This window comes from Oncorhynchus clarkii, chromosome 8, assembly GCF_045791955.1.
Source record: "Oncorhynchus clarkii lewisi isolate Uvic-CL-2024 chromosome 8, UVic_Ocla_1.0, whole genome shotgun sequence".
Lineage (NCBI taxonomy): Eukaryota > Metazoa > Chordata > Actinopteri > Salmoniformes > Salmonidae > Oncorhynchus > Oncorhynchus clarkii.
In genome coordinates, this window is record NC_092154.1 from 875,001 (window position 1) to 891,277 (window position 16,277).

Consider the following 16,277-nt stretch of genomic DNA (forward strand, 5'->3'; position numbering starts at 1 on the left):
CACCACACACACACACAACCTGCACCACACCCACACACCCACCTGCACCACACACACACAACCTGCACCACACCCACACACACACCTGCACCACACACACACAACCTGCACCACACACACACACCCTCAAATGACTCATGAAAGGTCTCGTTGATGCAACAATGGACTTACAGGCTTATACACTTTATATACATACGTACACGGGCAAGTATGTGGACACCCCTTCACATTAGTGGATTCGTCTATTTCAGCCACACCCATTGCTGACCGGTGTATAAAATAGAGCACAGTGCCATGCAATCTCCATAGACAAACACTGACAGCAGAATAGCCTGAAGAGCTCAGTGACTTTCAATGATGCCACCTTTCTAACAAGTCAGTTCATCAAATTTGCTGCCCCAGTCAACTGTAAGTGTTGTTATTGTGAAGTGGAGCAACAACGGCTCAGCCGTGAAGTGGTAGGCCACACAAGCTCACAGAACGGGACCCGCCGAGTGTTGAAGTACATAGCACTTAAAAAATCACTCACTACCGAGTTCCAAACTGCTTCTGGAAACAACGGCAACACAATAACTCTTGGGAGCTTCATGAAATGGGTTTCCATGGCCGAACAGCAGCACACAAGCCTAAGATCACCATGTGCAATGCAAGGCGTTGGCTGGAGTGGTGTGAAGCTCCCCGCCATTGGACTCTGGAGCAGTGGAAGCCCGTTCTCTGAGGTGATGATTAATGGTCTGTTTTCATGGTTCGGGCCCTTCGTTCCAGAGAAGGGAAATCTTAACAGTTACATTATAGATTATTCGTTGTGGCAACAGTTCGGGGAAGACCCTTTCCTGTTTCAGCATGACAATGCCCCCGTGCACAAAGCGAGGTCCATACAGAAACTATTTGTTGAGATCGGTGTGGAAGTACTTGACTGGTCTGCACATAGCCCTGACCTCAACCCCATCAAACACCTTTGGGATGAATTGGAACGCCGACTGCGAGCCAGGCCTAATCGGCCAACATCAGTGCCGACCTCACTAATGCTCTTGTGGCTGAATGGAAGCAAGTCCCTGCAGCAATGATCCAACATCTAGTGGAAAGCCTTCCCAGAAGACTAGAGGCTGTTATAACAGCAAAGGGGGGACCAACTCCATATTAAAGCCTTCCCAGAAGAGTGGAGGGAGGTTGTTATAGCAGCAAAGAGGGGACCAACTCCATATTAATGCCTTCCCAGAAGAGTGGAGGGAGGCTGTTTTAGCAGCAAAGAGGGGACCAACCCTATATTAAAGCCTTCCCAGAAGAGTGGAGGGGGGCTGTTATAGCAGCAAAGGGGGGACCAACTCCATATTAACGCCCATGATTTTAGAATGAGATGTTCTAGCAGGTGTCCACATACTTTTGGTCATGCAGTGTATGTAGACTTATGTTTGCACAAAATAACTGATTTCTCTCTGTCTGTGTGTGTGTGTGTGTGTGTTGTGTGTTAGCTGAAGGATACACTCATGTGCCAAGCTGGGTTTGGGTCGCTGCAGGACTTTTCAACTTCCTGGCGTATACACTGGGTGAGTACTGCTGTGTGTGTAGCGTGTGTGTGTACTCTCATTGGCGTCACATGAAAAACTGTAACAAATGTGTAATTGAGTTGGCCATATGACACCTGTTTTCATTATAATCTAAAAATGCATTAGTTCATGGACATCATCGATGCAACAAACGTTTTTAGAGCGGAGTGTTCTTCATCTTAACTATTTAGCCTTCAGAAAATATTCACACCACTTGACTTTTCCCACATTTTGTTGTGTTTCAACCTGAATTTAAAATGGACCTAATTGACATTTGTTTGTCACTGGCCTACACACAATACATGTCAAAGTGCCATAAAAAAATCCCTCTCAAATTAATTCAAATTAAAAAGCTGAAATGTCTTGAGCCAATAAGTATTCAACCCCTTTGTTTTGTAAAGCCTAAATAAGTTCATGAGTAAATATGTGCTTAACAAGTCACATAATAAGTTGCATAGACTCACTCTGTGTGCAATAATAGTGTTTAACATGATTTTTTTTATGAATACCTCATCTCTGTACCCCACACATACAACTATCTGTAATGTCCCACAGGCGAGAAGTGAATTTCGATCACAGATTCAACCACAAAGACCAGGGAGGTTTTAATAATAGAATCTATGTGACTCAACGTTCCATGACGTACAGTAAGATGTTGGCAGAATAGATGGATGCAGTTCAATACATGATTAATATAATACACCAATACATTTCTTGGTAGTCTAAAATATCAGGTTGTAAATCACAGCTGGCCTGGTACGTTGTTTGCTGCATCCATTCAGGATCCACTGTTTCGTTTTCAACGACTCAATATTCTGGACAGAAACGGACGACTGTAACTAAGACTGGGAATGTCAATACAATCAACCTAGCAATGGTCACAAGTCAGTCATAGCATGGCTAATAGGCTAGCATATCTATGTAGGTCTTTATGTAGCAAGATGAAAACACAGAGCCTAACTAGCTAGCTGCTGGGAGGATGTCATGTCATTGGAGGACTGGGTGAGTAACCAACTTTTCCTCTCGTATTGTTTTTTGTGGCTGCAGCTAGAAATGCAGGTGTCATTTAGTTAGCTAGCAAGAAATGTGAATCACTTTGCTAGCTAGCTGTGCGGAACTTGAACGACTGTTATCCACAGTTAGCATATCTCATAGTTTTTAATCAAATGTATTTGGCATCGATCAAATGGGCAGGCAATTTCCCATTCAGTTGTCAAAACGTGGGTTGGGATAGAAGCATGCAGGTACCCTAGTGGTTAGCATTGAGACAGAAACCGAAAGTTGGCTAGATCGAATCCCTGAGCATACACTCACACCTGTGTTAACGAGAGAATCACTGACATGATGTCAGCTGGTCCTTTTGTGGCAGGGCTGAAATGCAGTGGAAATGTTTCAGTTCATTTGCATGGCAAAGAGGGACTTTGCGATATATCTGATCACTCTTCATAACATTCTGGAGTATATGCAAATTGCCATCATACAAACTGAGGCAGCAGACTTTGTGAAAATGTATATTTGTGTCATTCTCAAAACTTTTGGCCTCGACTGTAGACTAGTTTACGTGCTGCTGTGTGATTTGTTGCTAACGTTTCTTTGCTATCTGCCAACTTTACGGTTTTTACTTTTTAATTAGCGATGATATTTTTAGTTTTTCCCTCACTCTACTTTTTTTCATTCAACTTTTTCACTCCGGACGCTTTATCTGGACGTGGTTCGTCAGGACCTCCACCAGCCGAAGCTAAGTAGTAACATTAACATGATGCCTTCTAATTGCAGTTGCTGTTCTCATACTATACAGGAGAACGATCGCCTTATCATGATTTTTTTGTCAAAGTTCATGAACTTATCACTGCTGAAGTGGGGAATGCTGCTTTTTAGTTAGCTTTGCGACATTATCAAAAATAGATTTTGGATTGTTCTAGGATGATCGAGCAACAGTGAGGGCTCTTCGATACTGCACGGTAGTGTCATTCCAAGCTAGTCGGAAGACTTCCAGTTTGGTGTGGCGCCATTTACGTTCCAATTTTCTGGAAGCTTGCTTCAGAGCTCGGTAATTTTCTGTGTACCAGGGAGATAGTTTCTTATGACAAATGTGTTTTGTTTTTAGGGGCTTGACTGCATCTAGGGTATTGCGCAAGGTTAAATTGAGTTCCTCAGTTAGGTGGTTAACTGATTTTTGTCCTCTGGCGTCCTTGGGTAGGTGAAGAGAGTCTGGAAGGACATCAAGGAATCTTTGGGTTGTCTGAGAATTTATAGTACGGCTTTTGATGCTCCTTGGTTGGGGCCTGAGCAGATTATTTGTTGCGATTGCAAACGTAATAAAATGGTGGTCTAATTATGAGGAAAAACATTAAGATCCACAATATTTATTCCATGGGACAAACCAAGGTCCAGAGTATGACTGTTGCAGTGAGTAGGTCCAGAGACATGTTGGACAAAACCCACTGAGTTGGGTCTGTGGGTTTTGGAGTGGGTCTGTGGACTTTTCCATGTGAATATTAAAGTCACCAAAAATTAGAATATTATCTGCTATGACAAGGTCCAATAGGAATTCAGGAAACTCAGTGAGGAACGCTGTATACGGTCCAGAAGGCCTGTAAACAATAGCCATAAAAGTGATTGAGTATGCTGCATAGATTTCATGACTAGATGCTCAAAAGACGAAAACGCAGTCATTTATTTTTGGGGGGTAAATTGAAATTTGCTATCGTAACTGTTAGCAACACCTCCGCATTTTCGGGATGCATGGGGGATATGGTCACTAGTGTAACCAGGAGGTGAGGCCTCATTTAACACAGTCAATTCATCAGGCTTAAGCCATGTTTCAAGATTATGATCAGTGATTAGTTCATTAACTATGACTGCCTTTGAAGTGAGGGATCTAACATTAAGTAGCCCTATTTTGAGATGTGAGGTATCATGATCTCTTTCAATAATGACAGGAATGGAGGAGGTCTTTATTCCAGTGAGATTGCTAAGGCGAACACAGTCTTGTTTAGTTTTGCCCAACCTAGGTCGAGGCACAGACACAGGGATAGCTGAGCTGACTACACTGACTGTGCTAGTGGCAGACTCCACTAAGCTGGCAGACTGGCTAACAACCTGCTGCCTGGCCTGCACCCTATTTCATTGTGGAGCTAGAGGAGTTAAAGCCCGGTCTATGTTCGTAGATAAGATGAGAGCACCCCTCCAGCTAGGATGGAGTCCGTCACTCCTCAACAGGCGAGTCCCAGAAAGAGGGCCAATTATTGACAAATGTTATCTTTTGGGAGGGGCAGAAAACAGTTTTCAACCAGAGATTGAGTTGTGAGACTCTGCTGTAGAGCTCATGACTCCCCCTAACTGGGAGGGGGCCAGCGACAGTTACTCGATGCCGACACATCTTTCTATCTGATTTACACGCTGAATCTATGTTGCGCTTGGGGACCTCTGACTGTTTCATCCTAACATCGTTGGTGCCGACGTGGATAACAATATCCCTATACTCTCTACACTCGCCAGTTTTAGCTTTAGCCAGCACCATCTTCAGATTATCCTTAACGTCGGTAGCCCTGCCCCCTGGTAAACAGTGTCTGATCGCTGGATGATTCGTTTTAAGTCTAATACTGCGGGTAATGGAGTCGCCAATGACGAGGGTTTTCAATTTGTCAGAGCTAATGGTGGGAGGCTTCGGCGTCTCTGACCCCGTAACGGGTGGAGGAGAGACCAGAGTAGGATCGGCCTCCCACTCTGACTCATTGCTTAATAGGGATAACCGGTTGAGAGTTTGTCGGCTGAATGAGCGACACCGGTTGAGCATTCCTTCAGCATTTCCTTCCAGAAGCCTTGAGAAAGTTGTCCGGCTGTGGGGACAGTGCGAGGGGATTCATACTACTATCTGTACTTACTGGTGACACAGACGCTGTTTCATCCTTCCTACAGTTAAATTACCCTTGCCTAACGATTGCGTCAGGTTTTAGACCCCATCATAGCACTGAGACTGCACTTGTGAAGGTGGTAAATGACCTTTTAGTGGCGTCAGACCGAGGCTCTGCATCGGTCCTCGTGCTCCTAGACCTTAGTGCTGCTTTTGACACCATCGATCACCACATTATTTTAGAGAGATTGGAAACACTAATTGGTCTACACGGACAAGTTCTGGCCTGGTTTAGATCTTATCTGTCGGAAAGATATCAGTTTGTCTCTGTGAATGGTTTGTCCTCTGACAAATCAACTGTACATTTCGATGTTCCTCAAGGTTCTGTTTTAGGACCACTATTGTTTTCACTATATATTTTACCTCTTGGGGATGTCATTCGAAAACATAATGTTAACTTTCACTGCTATGCGGGCGATACACAGCTGTACATTTTGATGAAACATGGTGAAGCCCCAAAATTGCCCTCCCTGGAAGCCTGTGTTTCATACATAAGTAAGTGGATGGCGGCAATGTTTTTGCTTTTAAACTCAGACAAAACAGATGCTTGTTCTAGGTCACAAGAAACAAAGATATCCTATGTTGGATCTGACCGTTAATCTTGATGGTTGTACAGCCGTCTCAAATAAAACTGTGAAGGACCTCTGCGTTACTCTGGACCCTGATCTCTCTTTTGACGAATTTATCAAGAATATTTCAAGGACAGCTTTTTCCATCTTCGTAATGTTGCAAAAATCAGACATTTTCTGTCCAAAAAATGATGCAGAACAATGTATCCATGCTTTTGTCACTTCTAGGTTAGACTACTGCAATGCTCTACTTTCCGGCTACCCGGATAAAGCACTAAATAAACTTCAGTTAGTGCTAAATACGGTTGCTAGAATCTTACTAGAACCAAAAAATGTGATCATATTACTCCAGTGCTAGCCTCCCTACACTGGCTTCCTGTTAAGGCAAGGGCTGATTTCAAGGTTTTACTGCTAACCTACAAAGCATTACAAGTCCTGCCGTACATACCTACACGTACACTACGGTCACAAGATGCAGGCCTTTCATCTATAGAGCTCCATTTTTATGGAGTGGTCTGCCTACCCATGTGAGAGACGCATACTCTGTCTCAACTTTTAAGTCTTTATTGAAGACTCATCTCTTCAGTAGGTCCTATGATTGAGTGTAGTCTGGCCCAGGAGTGTGAAGGTGAACGGAAAGGCTCTGGAGCAACGAACCGCCCTTGTTTTCTCTGCCTGGCCGGTTCCCCTCTTTCCACTTGGATTCTCTGCCTCTAACCCTATTACAAGGGCTGAGTCACTGGCTTACTGGTGCTCTTCCATGTCGTCCCTAGGAGGGGTGCGTCACTTGAGTGGGTTGAGTCACTGACGTGATCTTCCTGTCTGGGTTGGCAGGCCCCAATGCATAGTGCCAACTGTAAAGTTTGGTGGAGGAGGTATAATGGTCTGTGGCTGTTTTTCATGGTACTGGCCTCTTTGTTCCAGTGACGGGAAATCTTAACACTACGGTGACATTCTTGATTATTCTTTGTGGCAACAGTTTGGGAAACTCCATTTCCTGTTTCAGTATGACAAAGGAAGGTCCATACGGAACTGGTTTGTCGAGATTGATGTGAAACTTGACTGGCCTCGACAGAACCCTGACCTCAACCCCATTGAACACCTTTTGGGATGAATTGGAACGCCGACTGCGAACAAGGCCAAATCGCCTAACATTTGATTTAAAGTCACGCTGTTGATGCTGCCTGTAAACACACAGTCCAGTTCATAGTGAATGATGACAGGCCCTACTGCCTGTAAACACACAGTCCAGTTCATAGTGAATGATGACAGGCCCTACTGCCTGTAAACACACAGTCCAGTTCATAGTGAATGATGACAGGCCCTACTGCCTGTAAACACACAGTCCAGTTCATAGTGAATGATGGCAGGCCTGTGTGGTAATTGTCTACTGTAGCTCTGATTGGCCATGGCGCAGCGTTCTGTTTAGACTCCGGTCCTGGACAAGACAGATGTATTTATTAGGTTTTATTTACTGCCGTGTAGGGTTGACCCCATTAGATTAGTCGATCGATAGGCTGTTGGTCGACCGAAATGTCTTTGTCAAGCAGCAGCAAAAAATAGTTTTTTTCATGGTGTACAAGACACCTGTCTGAGTAGACTGATCCACTGTAGAAGCCGTAGGGATGGCTCAGTCCATCAGTCTAAGACACGTGCTACTAAAATTGTTCAGTAGTTATAATACATAAGAACAATGGTGCAACACTAATAAAAATAATATTGTTTATGTTCTGGTCTGAGTCGCGTTGTACAAAACTGGCGATAGATTTTCGAGCTAAAGGATGGCTGATGACCACAAACCGTGGTTAGCTGAATACTAACGTTAGCCGGTAAACTGGATAGCTTCTGGTTAGCTTCAGGCTAGCTTCTGGTTAGCTTCTGGCTAGCTTCTATTGTAGATTTCAGATTTGAGGTAAATAATATATATATATATATTTTTAATTGGTGAGGCGGGTTGCAGGAGAGAGTTTTTGGAAAATAAAATATATAAAAGAATTTCACATGCTGTTGTGCAAATGGAATAGACAACAGGTGGAAATTATAGGCAATTAGCAAAACAAAAGGAGTGGCTCTGTAGGTGGTGACAACAGACCACTTCTCAGTTTCTATTGTTCCTGGCTGATGTTTTGGTCACTTTTGAATGCTGGCAGTGCTTTCACTCTAGTGGTAGCATGAGACGGAGTCTACAACCCACACAAGTGGCTCAGGTAGTGCAGGAACATCAATGCGAGATGTGGCAAGAAGGTTTGCTGTGTCTGTCAGCGTAGTGTCCAGAGCATGGAGGCGCTACCAAGAGACAGGCCAGTACATCAGGAGACTTGGAGGAGGCCGTAGGAGGGCAACAACCCAGCAGCAGGACCGCTACCTCCGCCTTTGTGCAAGGAGGAGCAGGAGGAGCACTGCCAGAGCCTTGCAAAATGACCTCCAGCAGGCCACAAATGTGCATGTGTCTGCTCAAACGGTCAGAAACAGACTCCATGAGGGTGGTATGAGGGCCCGACGTCCACAGGTGGGGGTTGTGCTTACAGCCCAACACCGTGCAGGACGTTTGGCATTTGCCAGAGAACACCAAGATTGGCAAATTTGCCACTGGCGCCCTGTGCTCTTCACAGATGAAAGCAGGTTCACACTGAGCACGTGACAGACGCGACAGAGTCTGGAGACGCCGTGGAGAACGTTCTGCTGCCTGCAACATCCTCCAGCATGACCGGTTTGGCGGTGGGTCAGTCATGGTGTGGGGTGGCATTTCTTTGGGGGGCCGCACAGCCCCGTCTGTGAGAATGGGGGCGTTCTCGGTCCTCATTTCCTGTAGTCCACAATCATCTCCTTTGTCTTGATCACATTGAGGGAGAGGTTGTTGTCCTGGCACCACATGGTCTCTGACCTCCTCCCTATAGGCTGTCTCGTTGTCGGTGATTGGGCCTACCACTGTTGTCGTCGGCAAACTTGATGATGGTGTTGGAGTTGTGCCTGGCCGTGCAGTCATGAGTGAACAGGGAGTATCGGAGGGGACTGAGCACGCACCCCTGAGGGGCCCCCGTGTTGAGAATAAGCATGGCGGATGTGTTTTTACCTACCCTTACCACCTGGGAACGGCCCGTCAGGAAGTCCAGCATCCAGACGTACTATCCAGAGGGACTGTGGTGTTCTGCTTGAAACATGCCGGTATTACAGACTCAGTCAGGGAGAGATTCAAAATGTCAGTGAAGACACTTGCCAGTTGGTCAGTGAATGCTCGGAGTACACATCCTGCGACTCAGCGTCCTTGTGGATGTTGACCTGTTTAAAAGTCTTACTCACATGGTTCTTAGTTTGCAAGCCCTTCCACATCTGACGAGCGTCAGAGCCGGTGTAGTACGATTCAATCTTAGGCCTGTATTGACGCTTTGCCTGTTTATTGGTTCATTGGAGGGCATAGCGGGATTTCTCACAACCTCCGTTGTTACCATCCCAGTCATGGACCTCAGCATCCGGTTTCTTCCCCTGCTGGATCAGATGCTGGGGGTGGTGGTGGTACTGAGGAGTACCTCTGTCTGTATTAAAGCCCGTTTGTGGGGTAAAACTCATTCTGATTGACTTGGCCTGGCTACCAAGTGGCTGCACCCCTGCTCAGTCATGTGAAATCCATAGATTATATTCTTTGAACTTGTTGCACATCTATCAACAGAAGACAAATCTGTCTTCTGTTGCCTGTTTGACTGTTTGGTTAATATCCTACTGATTCTGTGAACACTAAGCCTCATGTAACCACAACATTTCAGATAAACAATTTCACAAATTCGTCTGCTTTTACTCTTTGCTGTGCTGTCATAATGTCTTTACACGTTGTTTCTTTAGCCTCTGGTATCATTTAATTAGTGTTTACGCTGTTCCAAGTAGTCAGACAAATCACATTTCTAGTATAGAACTAGTATAGAACCACCATGTCATTATCATTAGTAGACTTAGTATAGAACCACCATGTCATTATCATTAGTAGACTTAGTATAGAACCACCATGTCATTATCATTAGTAGACTTAGTATAGAACCACCATGTCATTATCATTCGTAGGGTTAGTATGGAACCACCATGTCATTATCATTCGTAGGGTTAGTATAGAACCACCATGTCATTATCATTAGTGGACTTAGTATAGAACCACCATGTCATTATCATTAGTAGACTTAGTATAGAACCACCATGTCATTATCATTAGTAGACTTAGTATAGAACCACCATGTCATTATCATTAGTAGACTTAGTATAAAACCTCCATGTCATTATCATTAGTAGACTTAGTATAGAACCACCATGTCATTATCATTAGTAGACTTAGTATAGAACCATCATGTCATTATCATTAGTAGACTTAATGTAGAACCACCATGTCATTATCATTAGTAGACTTAATGTAGAACCACCATGTCATTATCATTAGTAGACGTAGTATAGAACCACCATGACATTATCATTAGTAGACTTAGTATAGAACCATCATGTCATTATCATTAGTAGACTCTGTATAGAACCACTGTCATTATCATTAGTAGACTTAGTATAGAACCTCCATGTCATTATCATTAGTAGACTTAATGTAGAACCACCATGTCATTATCATTAGTAGCCTTGGTATAGAACCACCATGTCATTATCATTAGTAGACTTAGTATAGAACCACCATGTCATTATCATTAGTAGACTTAGTATAGAACCACCATGTCATTATCATTCGTAGGGATAGTATAGAACCACCATGTCATTATCATTAGTAGACTTAGTATAGAACCACCATGTCATTATCATTAGTAGACTTAGTATAGAACCACCATGTCATTATCATTAGTAGTATAGAACCACCATGTCATTATCATTAGTAGACTTAGTATAGAACCACCATGTCATTATCATTAGTAGACTTAGTATAGAACCACCATGTCATTATCATTCGTAGGGATAGTATAGAACCACCATGTCATTATCATTAGTAGACTAACTATAGAACCACCATGTCAGTATCATTAGTAGACTTAGTATAGAACCACCATGTCATTATCATTAGTAGACTAACTATAGAACCACCATGTCAGTATCATTAGTAGACTTAGTATAGAACCACCATGTCATTATCATTAGTAGTATAGAACCACCATGTCATTATCATTAGTAGACTTAGTATAGAACCACCATGTCATTATCATTAGTAGACTTAGTATAGAACCACCATGTCATTATCATTAGTAGACTTAGTATAGAACCACCATGTCATTATCATTCGTAGGGTTAGTATAGAACCACCATGTCATTATCATTCGTAGACTTAGTATAGAACCACCATGTCATTATCATTAGTGGACTTAGTATAGAACCACCATGTCATTATCATTAGTAGGGTTAGTATAGAACCACCTTGTCATTATCATTAGTAGACTTAGTATAGAACCACCATGTCATTATCATTAGTAGACTTAGTATAGAACCACTATGTCATTATCATTAGTATAGCAGCCTTGTAGAACCACAGTGTAGCTGTATACCTTAGAACTGTTTAGTTTTAATACCGTAACTTACTGAGGCCTATTTTTCAATACCTATATAGGCAACTGTATCAATCAGTCAGAGAGACAGCACTATACACACTGATGTTCTGTGGTGGTCGCTGTAGCAGGGAGGAGAGAGAGACAGCATTATACACACTGATGTTCTGTGGTGGTCGCTGTAGCAGGGAGGAGAGAGAGACAGCATTATACACACTGATGTTCTGTGGTGGTCGCTGTAGCAGGGAGGAGAGAGAGACAGCATTATACACACTGATGTTCTGTGGTGGTGGCTGTAGCAGGAAGGAGAGAGAGACAGCATTATACGCACTGATGTTCTGTGGTGGTCGCTGTAGCAGGGAGGAGAGAGAGAGACAGCATTATACACACCGATGTTCTGTGGTGGTGGCTGTAGCAGGGAGGAGAGAGAGAGAGAGAGAGACAGCACTATACACACTGATGTTCTGTGGTGGTCGTCTGTAGCAGGGAGGAGAGAGAGAGAGAGACAGCACTATACACACTGATGTTCTGTGGTGGTGGCTGTAGCAGGGAGGAGAGAGAGAGAGAGACAGCACTATACACACTGATGTTCTGTGGTGGTCGTCTGTAGCAGGGAGGAGAGAGAGGGAGAGACAGCATTATACACACTGATGTTCTGTGGTGGTGGCTGTATCAGGGAGGAGAGAGACAGCACTATACACACTGATGTTCTGTGGTGGTCGCTGTAGCAGGGAGGAGAGAGAGACAGCACTATACACACTGATGTTCTGTGGTGGTCGCTGTAGCAGGGAGGAGAGAGAGACAGCATTATCCACACTGATGTTCTGTGGTGGTCGCTGTAGCAGGGAGGAGAGAGAGACAGCATTATACACACCAATGTTCTGTGGTGGTCGCTGTAGCAGGGAGGAGAGAGAGAGAGAGACAGCACTATACACACTGATGTTCTGTGGTGGTCGTCTGTAGCAGGGAGGAGAGAGAGGGAGAGACAGCATTATACACACTGATGTTCTGTGGTGGTGGCTGTATCAGGGAGGAGAGAGACAGCACTATACACACTGATGTTCTGTGGTGGTCGCTGTAGCAGGGAGGAGAGAGAGACAGCACTATACACACTGATGTTCTGTGGTGGTCGCTGTAGCAGGGAGGAGAGAGAGACAGCATTATCCACACTGATGTTCTGTGGTGGTCGCTGTAGCAGGGAGGAGAGAGAGACAGCATTATACACACCAATGTTCTGTGGTGGTCGCTGTAGCAGGGAGGAGAGAGAGACAGCACTATACACACTGATGTTCTGTGGTGGTCACTGTAGCAGGGAGGAGAGGGAGAGAGACAGCACTATACACACTGATGTTCTGTGGTTGTGGCTGTAGAAGGGAGGAGAGAGAGACAGACAGCACTATACACACTGATGTTCTGTGGTGGTCGCTGTAGCAGAGAGGAGAGAGAGACAGCACTATACACACTGATGTTCTGTGGTGGTCGTCTGTAGCAGGGAGGAGAGAGAGACAGCACTATACACACTGATGTTCTGTGGTGGTCGCTGTAGCAGGGAGGAGAGAGAGAGAGCACTATACACACTGATGTTCTGTGGTGGTCGCCTGTAGCAGGGAGGAGAGACAGCATTATACACACTGATGTTCTGTGGTGGTCGTCTGTAGCTGGGAGGAGAGAGAGACAGCATTATACGCACTGATGTTCTGTGGTGGTGGCTGTAGCAGGGAGGAGAGAGAGAGAGACAGCACTATACACACTGATGTTCTGTGGTGGTGGCTGTAGCAGGGAGGAGAGAGAGAGACAGCGATAGTCAGTCACTCGCTGTCATTTTTTTTAACATAGCGCAGCAAATCTGATCCCGGCACAATGAAATCAGGTGTGGTCGCACTCCCTCTAGTCATTTGTCTTTTTATTTATTTAATCAAATAGTGCTTAAAGCATCAGACCAGCTCAGTGAATATAGTTGATTTAATTAAAACACATAGGATGTCTATATATGGAAAAATACACCTTTTTTAAACATTTCTACCAATATTGACGACTCTCGGTTGACCAAGATTTCTGTTGTTGGGGACAGCCCTACTGCAGTGTCCATTTATATTCTCTGTCTCTCTCTCTCTCTCTCTCTCTCTCTCTCTCTCTCTCTCTCTCTGTCTCTCTCTCTGTCTCTCTCTGTCTCTCTCTCTCTCTCTCTCTCTCTCTCTCTCTCTGTCTCTCTCTCTCTCTCTCTCTGTCTCTCTCTCTCTCTCTCTGTCTCTCTCTCTCTCTCTCTCTCTCTCTCTCTCTCTCTCTCTCTGTCTCTGTCTCTGTCTCTGTCTCTCTCTCTCTCTCTCTCTCTCTCTCTCTCTCTCTCTCTCTCTCTCTCTCTCTCTCTCTCTCTCTCTCTCTCTCTCTCTCTCTCTCTCTCTCTCTCTCTCTCTCTCTCTGTCTCTGTCTCTGTCTCTGTCTCTGTCTCTGTCTCTCTCTCTGTCTCTCTCTCTGTCTCTCTCTCTCTCTCTCTCTCTCTCTCTCTCTCTCTCTCTCTCTCTCTCTCTCTCTCTCTCTGTCTCTGTCTCTGTCTCTGTCTCTGTCTCTCTCTCTGTCTCTCTCTCTGTCTCTCTCTCTGTCTCTCTCTCTGTCTCTCTCTCTGTCTCTCTCTCTGTCTCTCTCTCTGTCTCTCTCTCTGTGTCTCTCTCTGTGTCTCTCTCTGTGTCTCTCTCTGTGTCTCTCTCTGTGTCTCTCTCTCTCTCTCTCTCTCTCTCTCTCTCTCTCTCTCTCTCTCTCTCTCTCTCTCTCTCTCTCTCTCTCTCTCTCTCTCTCTCTCTCTCTCTCTCTCTCTCTCTCTCTCTCTCTCTCTCTCTCTCTCTCTCTCTCTCTCTCTCTCTCTCTCTCTCTCTCTCTCTCTCTCTCTCTCTCTCTCTCTCTCTCTCTCTCTCTCTCTCTCTCTCTCTCTCTGTGTCTGTGTGTCTCTGATAGACGGTGTGGATGGTAAGCAGGCGAGGCGTACTAACTCCTCCACACCACTGGGGGAGCTGTTTGACCATGGCCTGGACAGCTGGGCCTGTGTGTTCTTCGTGGCCACCGTCTACTCCATATTTGGGCGTGGCCCGAGCGGTGTGGGCGTGGCCACGTTGTACTACATCCTGTGGGTCGTCCTTTTCTCATTCATCCTGTCTCACTGGGAGAAATACAACACAGGAATCCTCTTCCTGCCCTGGGGATATGACATCAGCCAAGTGGTGAGTAGGAGACACTACACATTCACCTCATCGCTCTGGCTCTCTGTCAATTCAATTCAAGGGGCTTTATTAGCATGGGAAACATATGTTAACATTACCAAAGCAAGTGAGGCAGATAATGAACAAAAGTGAAATAAACAATAAAAATGATCAGGAAAAGATCACAGATCACTCACAGAAGTTCTAAAAGAATAAAGACATTACAAATGTCATATTATGTCTGTCTATATACAGTGTTGTAACGGTGTGCAAATATTTAAAGTTCAAAAGGGAAAATAAATAAACATAAATATGAGTTGTATTTACAATGGTGTTTGTTCTTCACTGGTTGACCTTTTCTTGTGGCAACAGGTCACAAATCTTGCTGCTGTGATGGCACCCTGTGGTATTTCACCTAGTAGATATGGGACTTTATCAACATTGGTCATACATTTGGCAGGAGGTTAGGAAGTGCAGATCAGTTTCCACCTCATTTTGTAGGCAGTGTGCACATAGCCTGTCTCCTCTTGAGAGCCAGGTCTGCCTACGGCGGCCTTTCTCAATAGCAAGGCTATGCTCACTGTACATAGTCAAAGCTTTCCTTAAGTTTGGGTCAGTCACAGTGGTCAGGTATTTTACCACTGTGTACTCTCTGTTTAGGGCCAAATAGCATTCTAGTTTGCTCTGTTATTTTGTTAATTCTTTCCAATGTGTCGAGTAATTATCTTTTTGTTTTCTCATGATTTGGTTGGGTCTAATTGTGTTGCTGTCCTGGGGGTCTGTGGGGTGTGTTTGTGTTTGTGAACAGAGCCCCAGGACCAGCTTGCTTAGGGGACTCTTCTCCAGGTTCATCTCTCTGTAGGTGATGGCTTTGTTATGGAAGGTTTGGGAATCGCTTCCTTCTAGGTGGTTGTAGAAGTGAACGGCTCTTTTCTGGATTTTGATCATTAGTGGGTATCGGCCTAATTCTGCTCTGCGTTATTTGGTGTTCTACGTTGTACACTGAGGATATTTTTGCAGAATTCTGCATGCAGAGTCTCAATTTGGTGTTTGTCCCGTTTTGTGAATTCTTGGTTGGTGAGCGGACCCCAGACCTCACAACCATAAAGGACAATGGGTTGTTTAACTGATTCAAGTATTTTTTAGCCAGATCCTAATTGGTATGTTGAATTTTACGTTCCTTTTGATGGCATAGAAGGCCCTTCTATCGTTCACAGATTTGTGTAAGTTACCTGTGGCGCTGATGTTTAGGCCGAGGTATGTATAGTTTTCTGTGTGCTCTAGGGTAACGGTGTCCAGATGGAATGTGTGTTTGTTGTCCTGGCAATGGGACCTTTTTTGGAACACCATTATTTTTGTCTTAGTGAGATTTACTGTCAGGGCCCAGGTGTGACAGAATATGTGCAGAATATCTAGGTGCTGCTGTAGGCCCTCCTTGGTTGGGGACAGGTCTAGGTGCTGCTGTAGGCCCTCCTTGGTTGGGGACAGATCTAGGTGCTGCTGTAGGCCCTCCTTGGTTGGGGACAGATCTAGGTGCT

The 16,277-nt window shown here is 44.7% G+C and overlaps 1 protein-coding gene across 2 annotated transcripts in view; it reads left to right on the forward strand.

Moving 5' to 3' along the window:
* Positions 1 to 16,277, forward strand: part of LOC139414866 (selenoprotein I) — a 57,134-nt gene that overhangs the window by 24,705 nt on the left and 16,152 nt on the right. For both annotated transcript variants that reach the window (XR_011634914.1, XM_071162453.1), the window contains exons 4-5: positions 1,473 to 1,547; positions 14,498 to 14,760. Coding sequence is in view for 1 of the 2 variants with exons in the window: in XM_071162453.1 (XP_071018554.1) it covers positions 1,473 to 1,547; positions 14,498 to 14,760 (338 nt within the window). In the remaining variant the exon portion in view is untranslated. The remainder of the gene's footprint in view (positions 1 to 1,472; positions 1,548 to 14,497; positions 14,761 to 16,277) is intronic.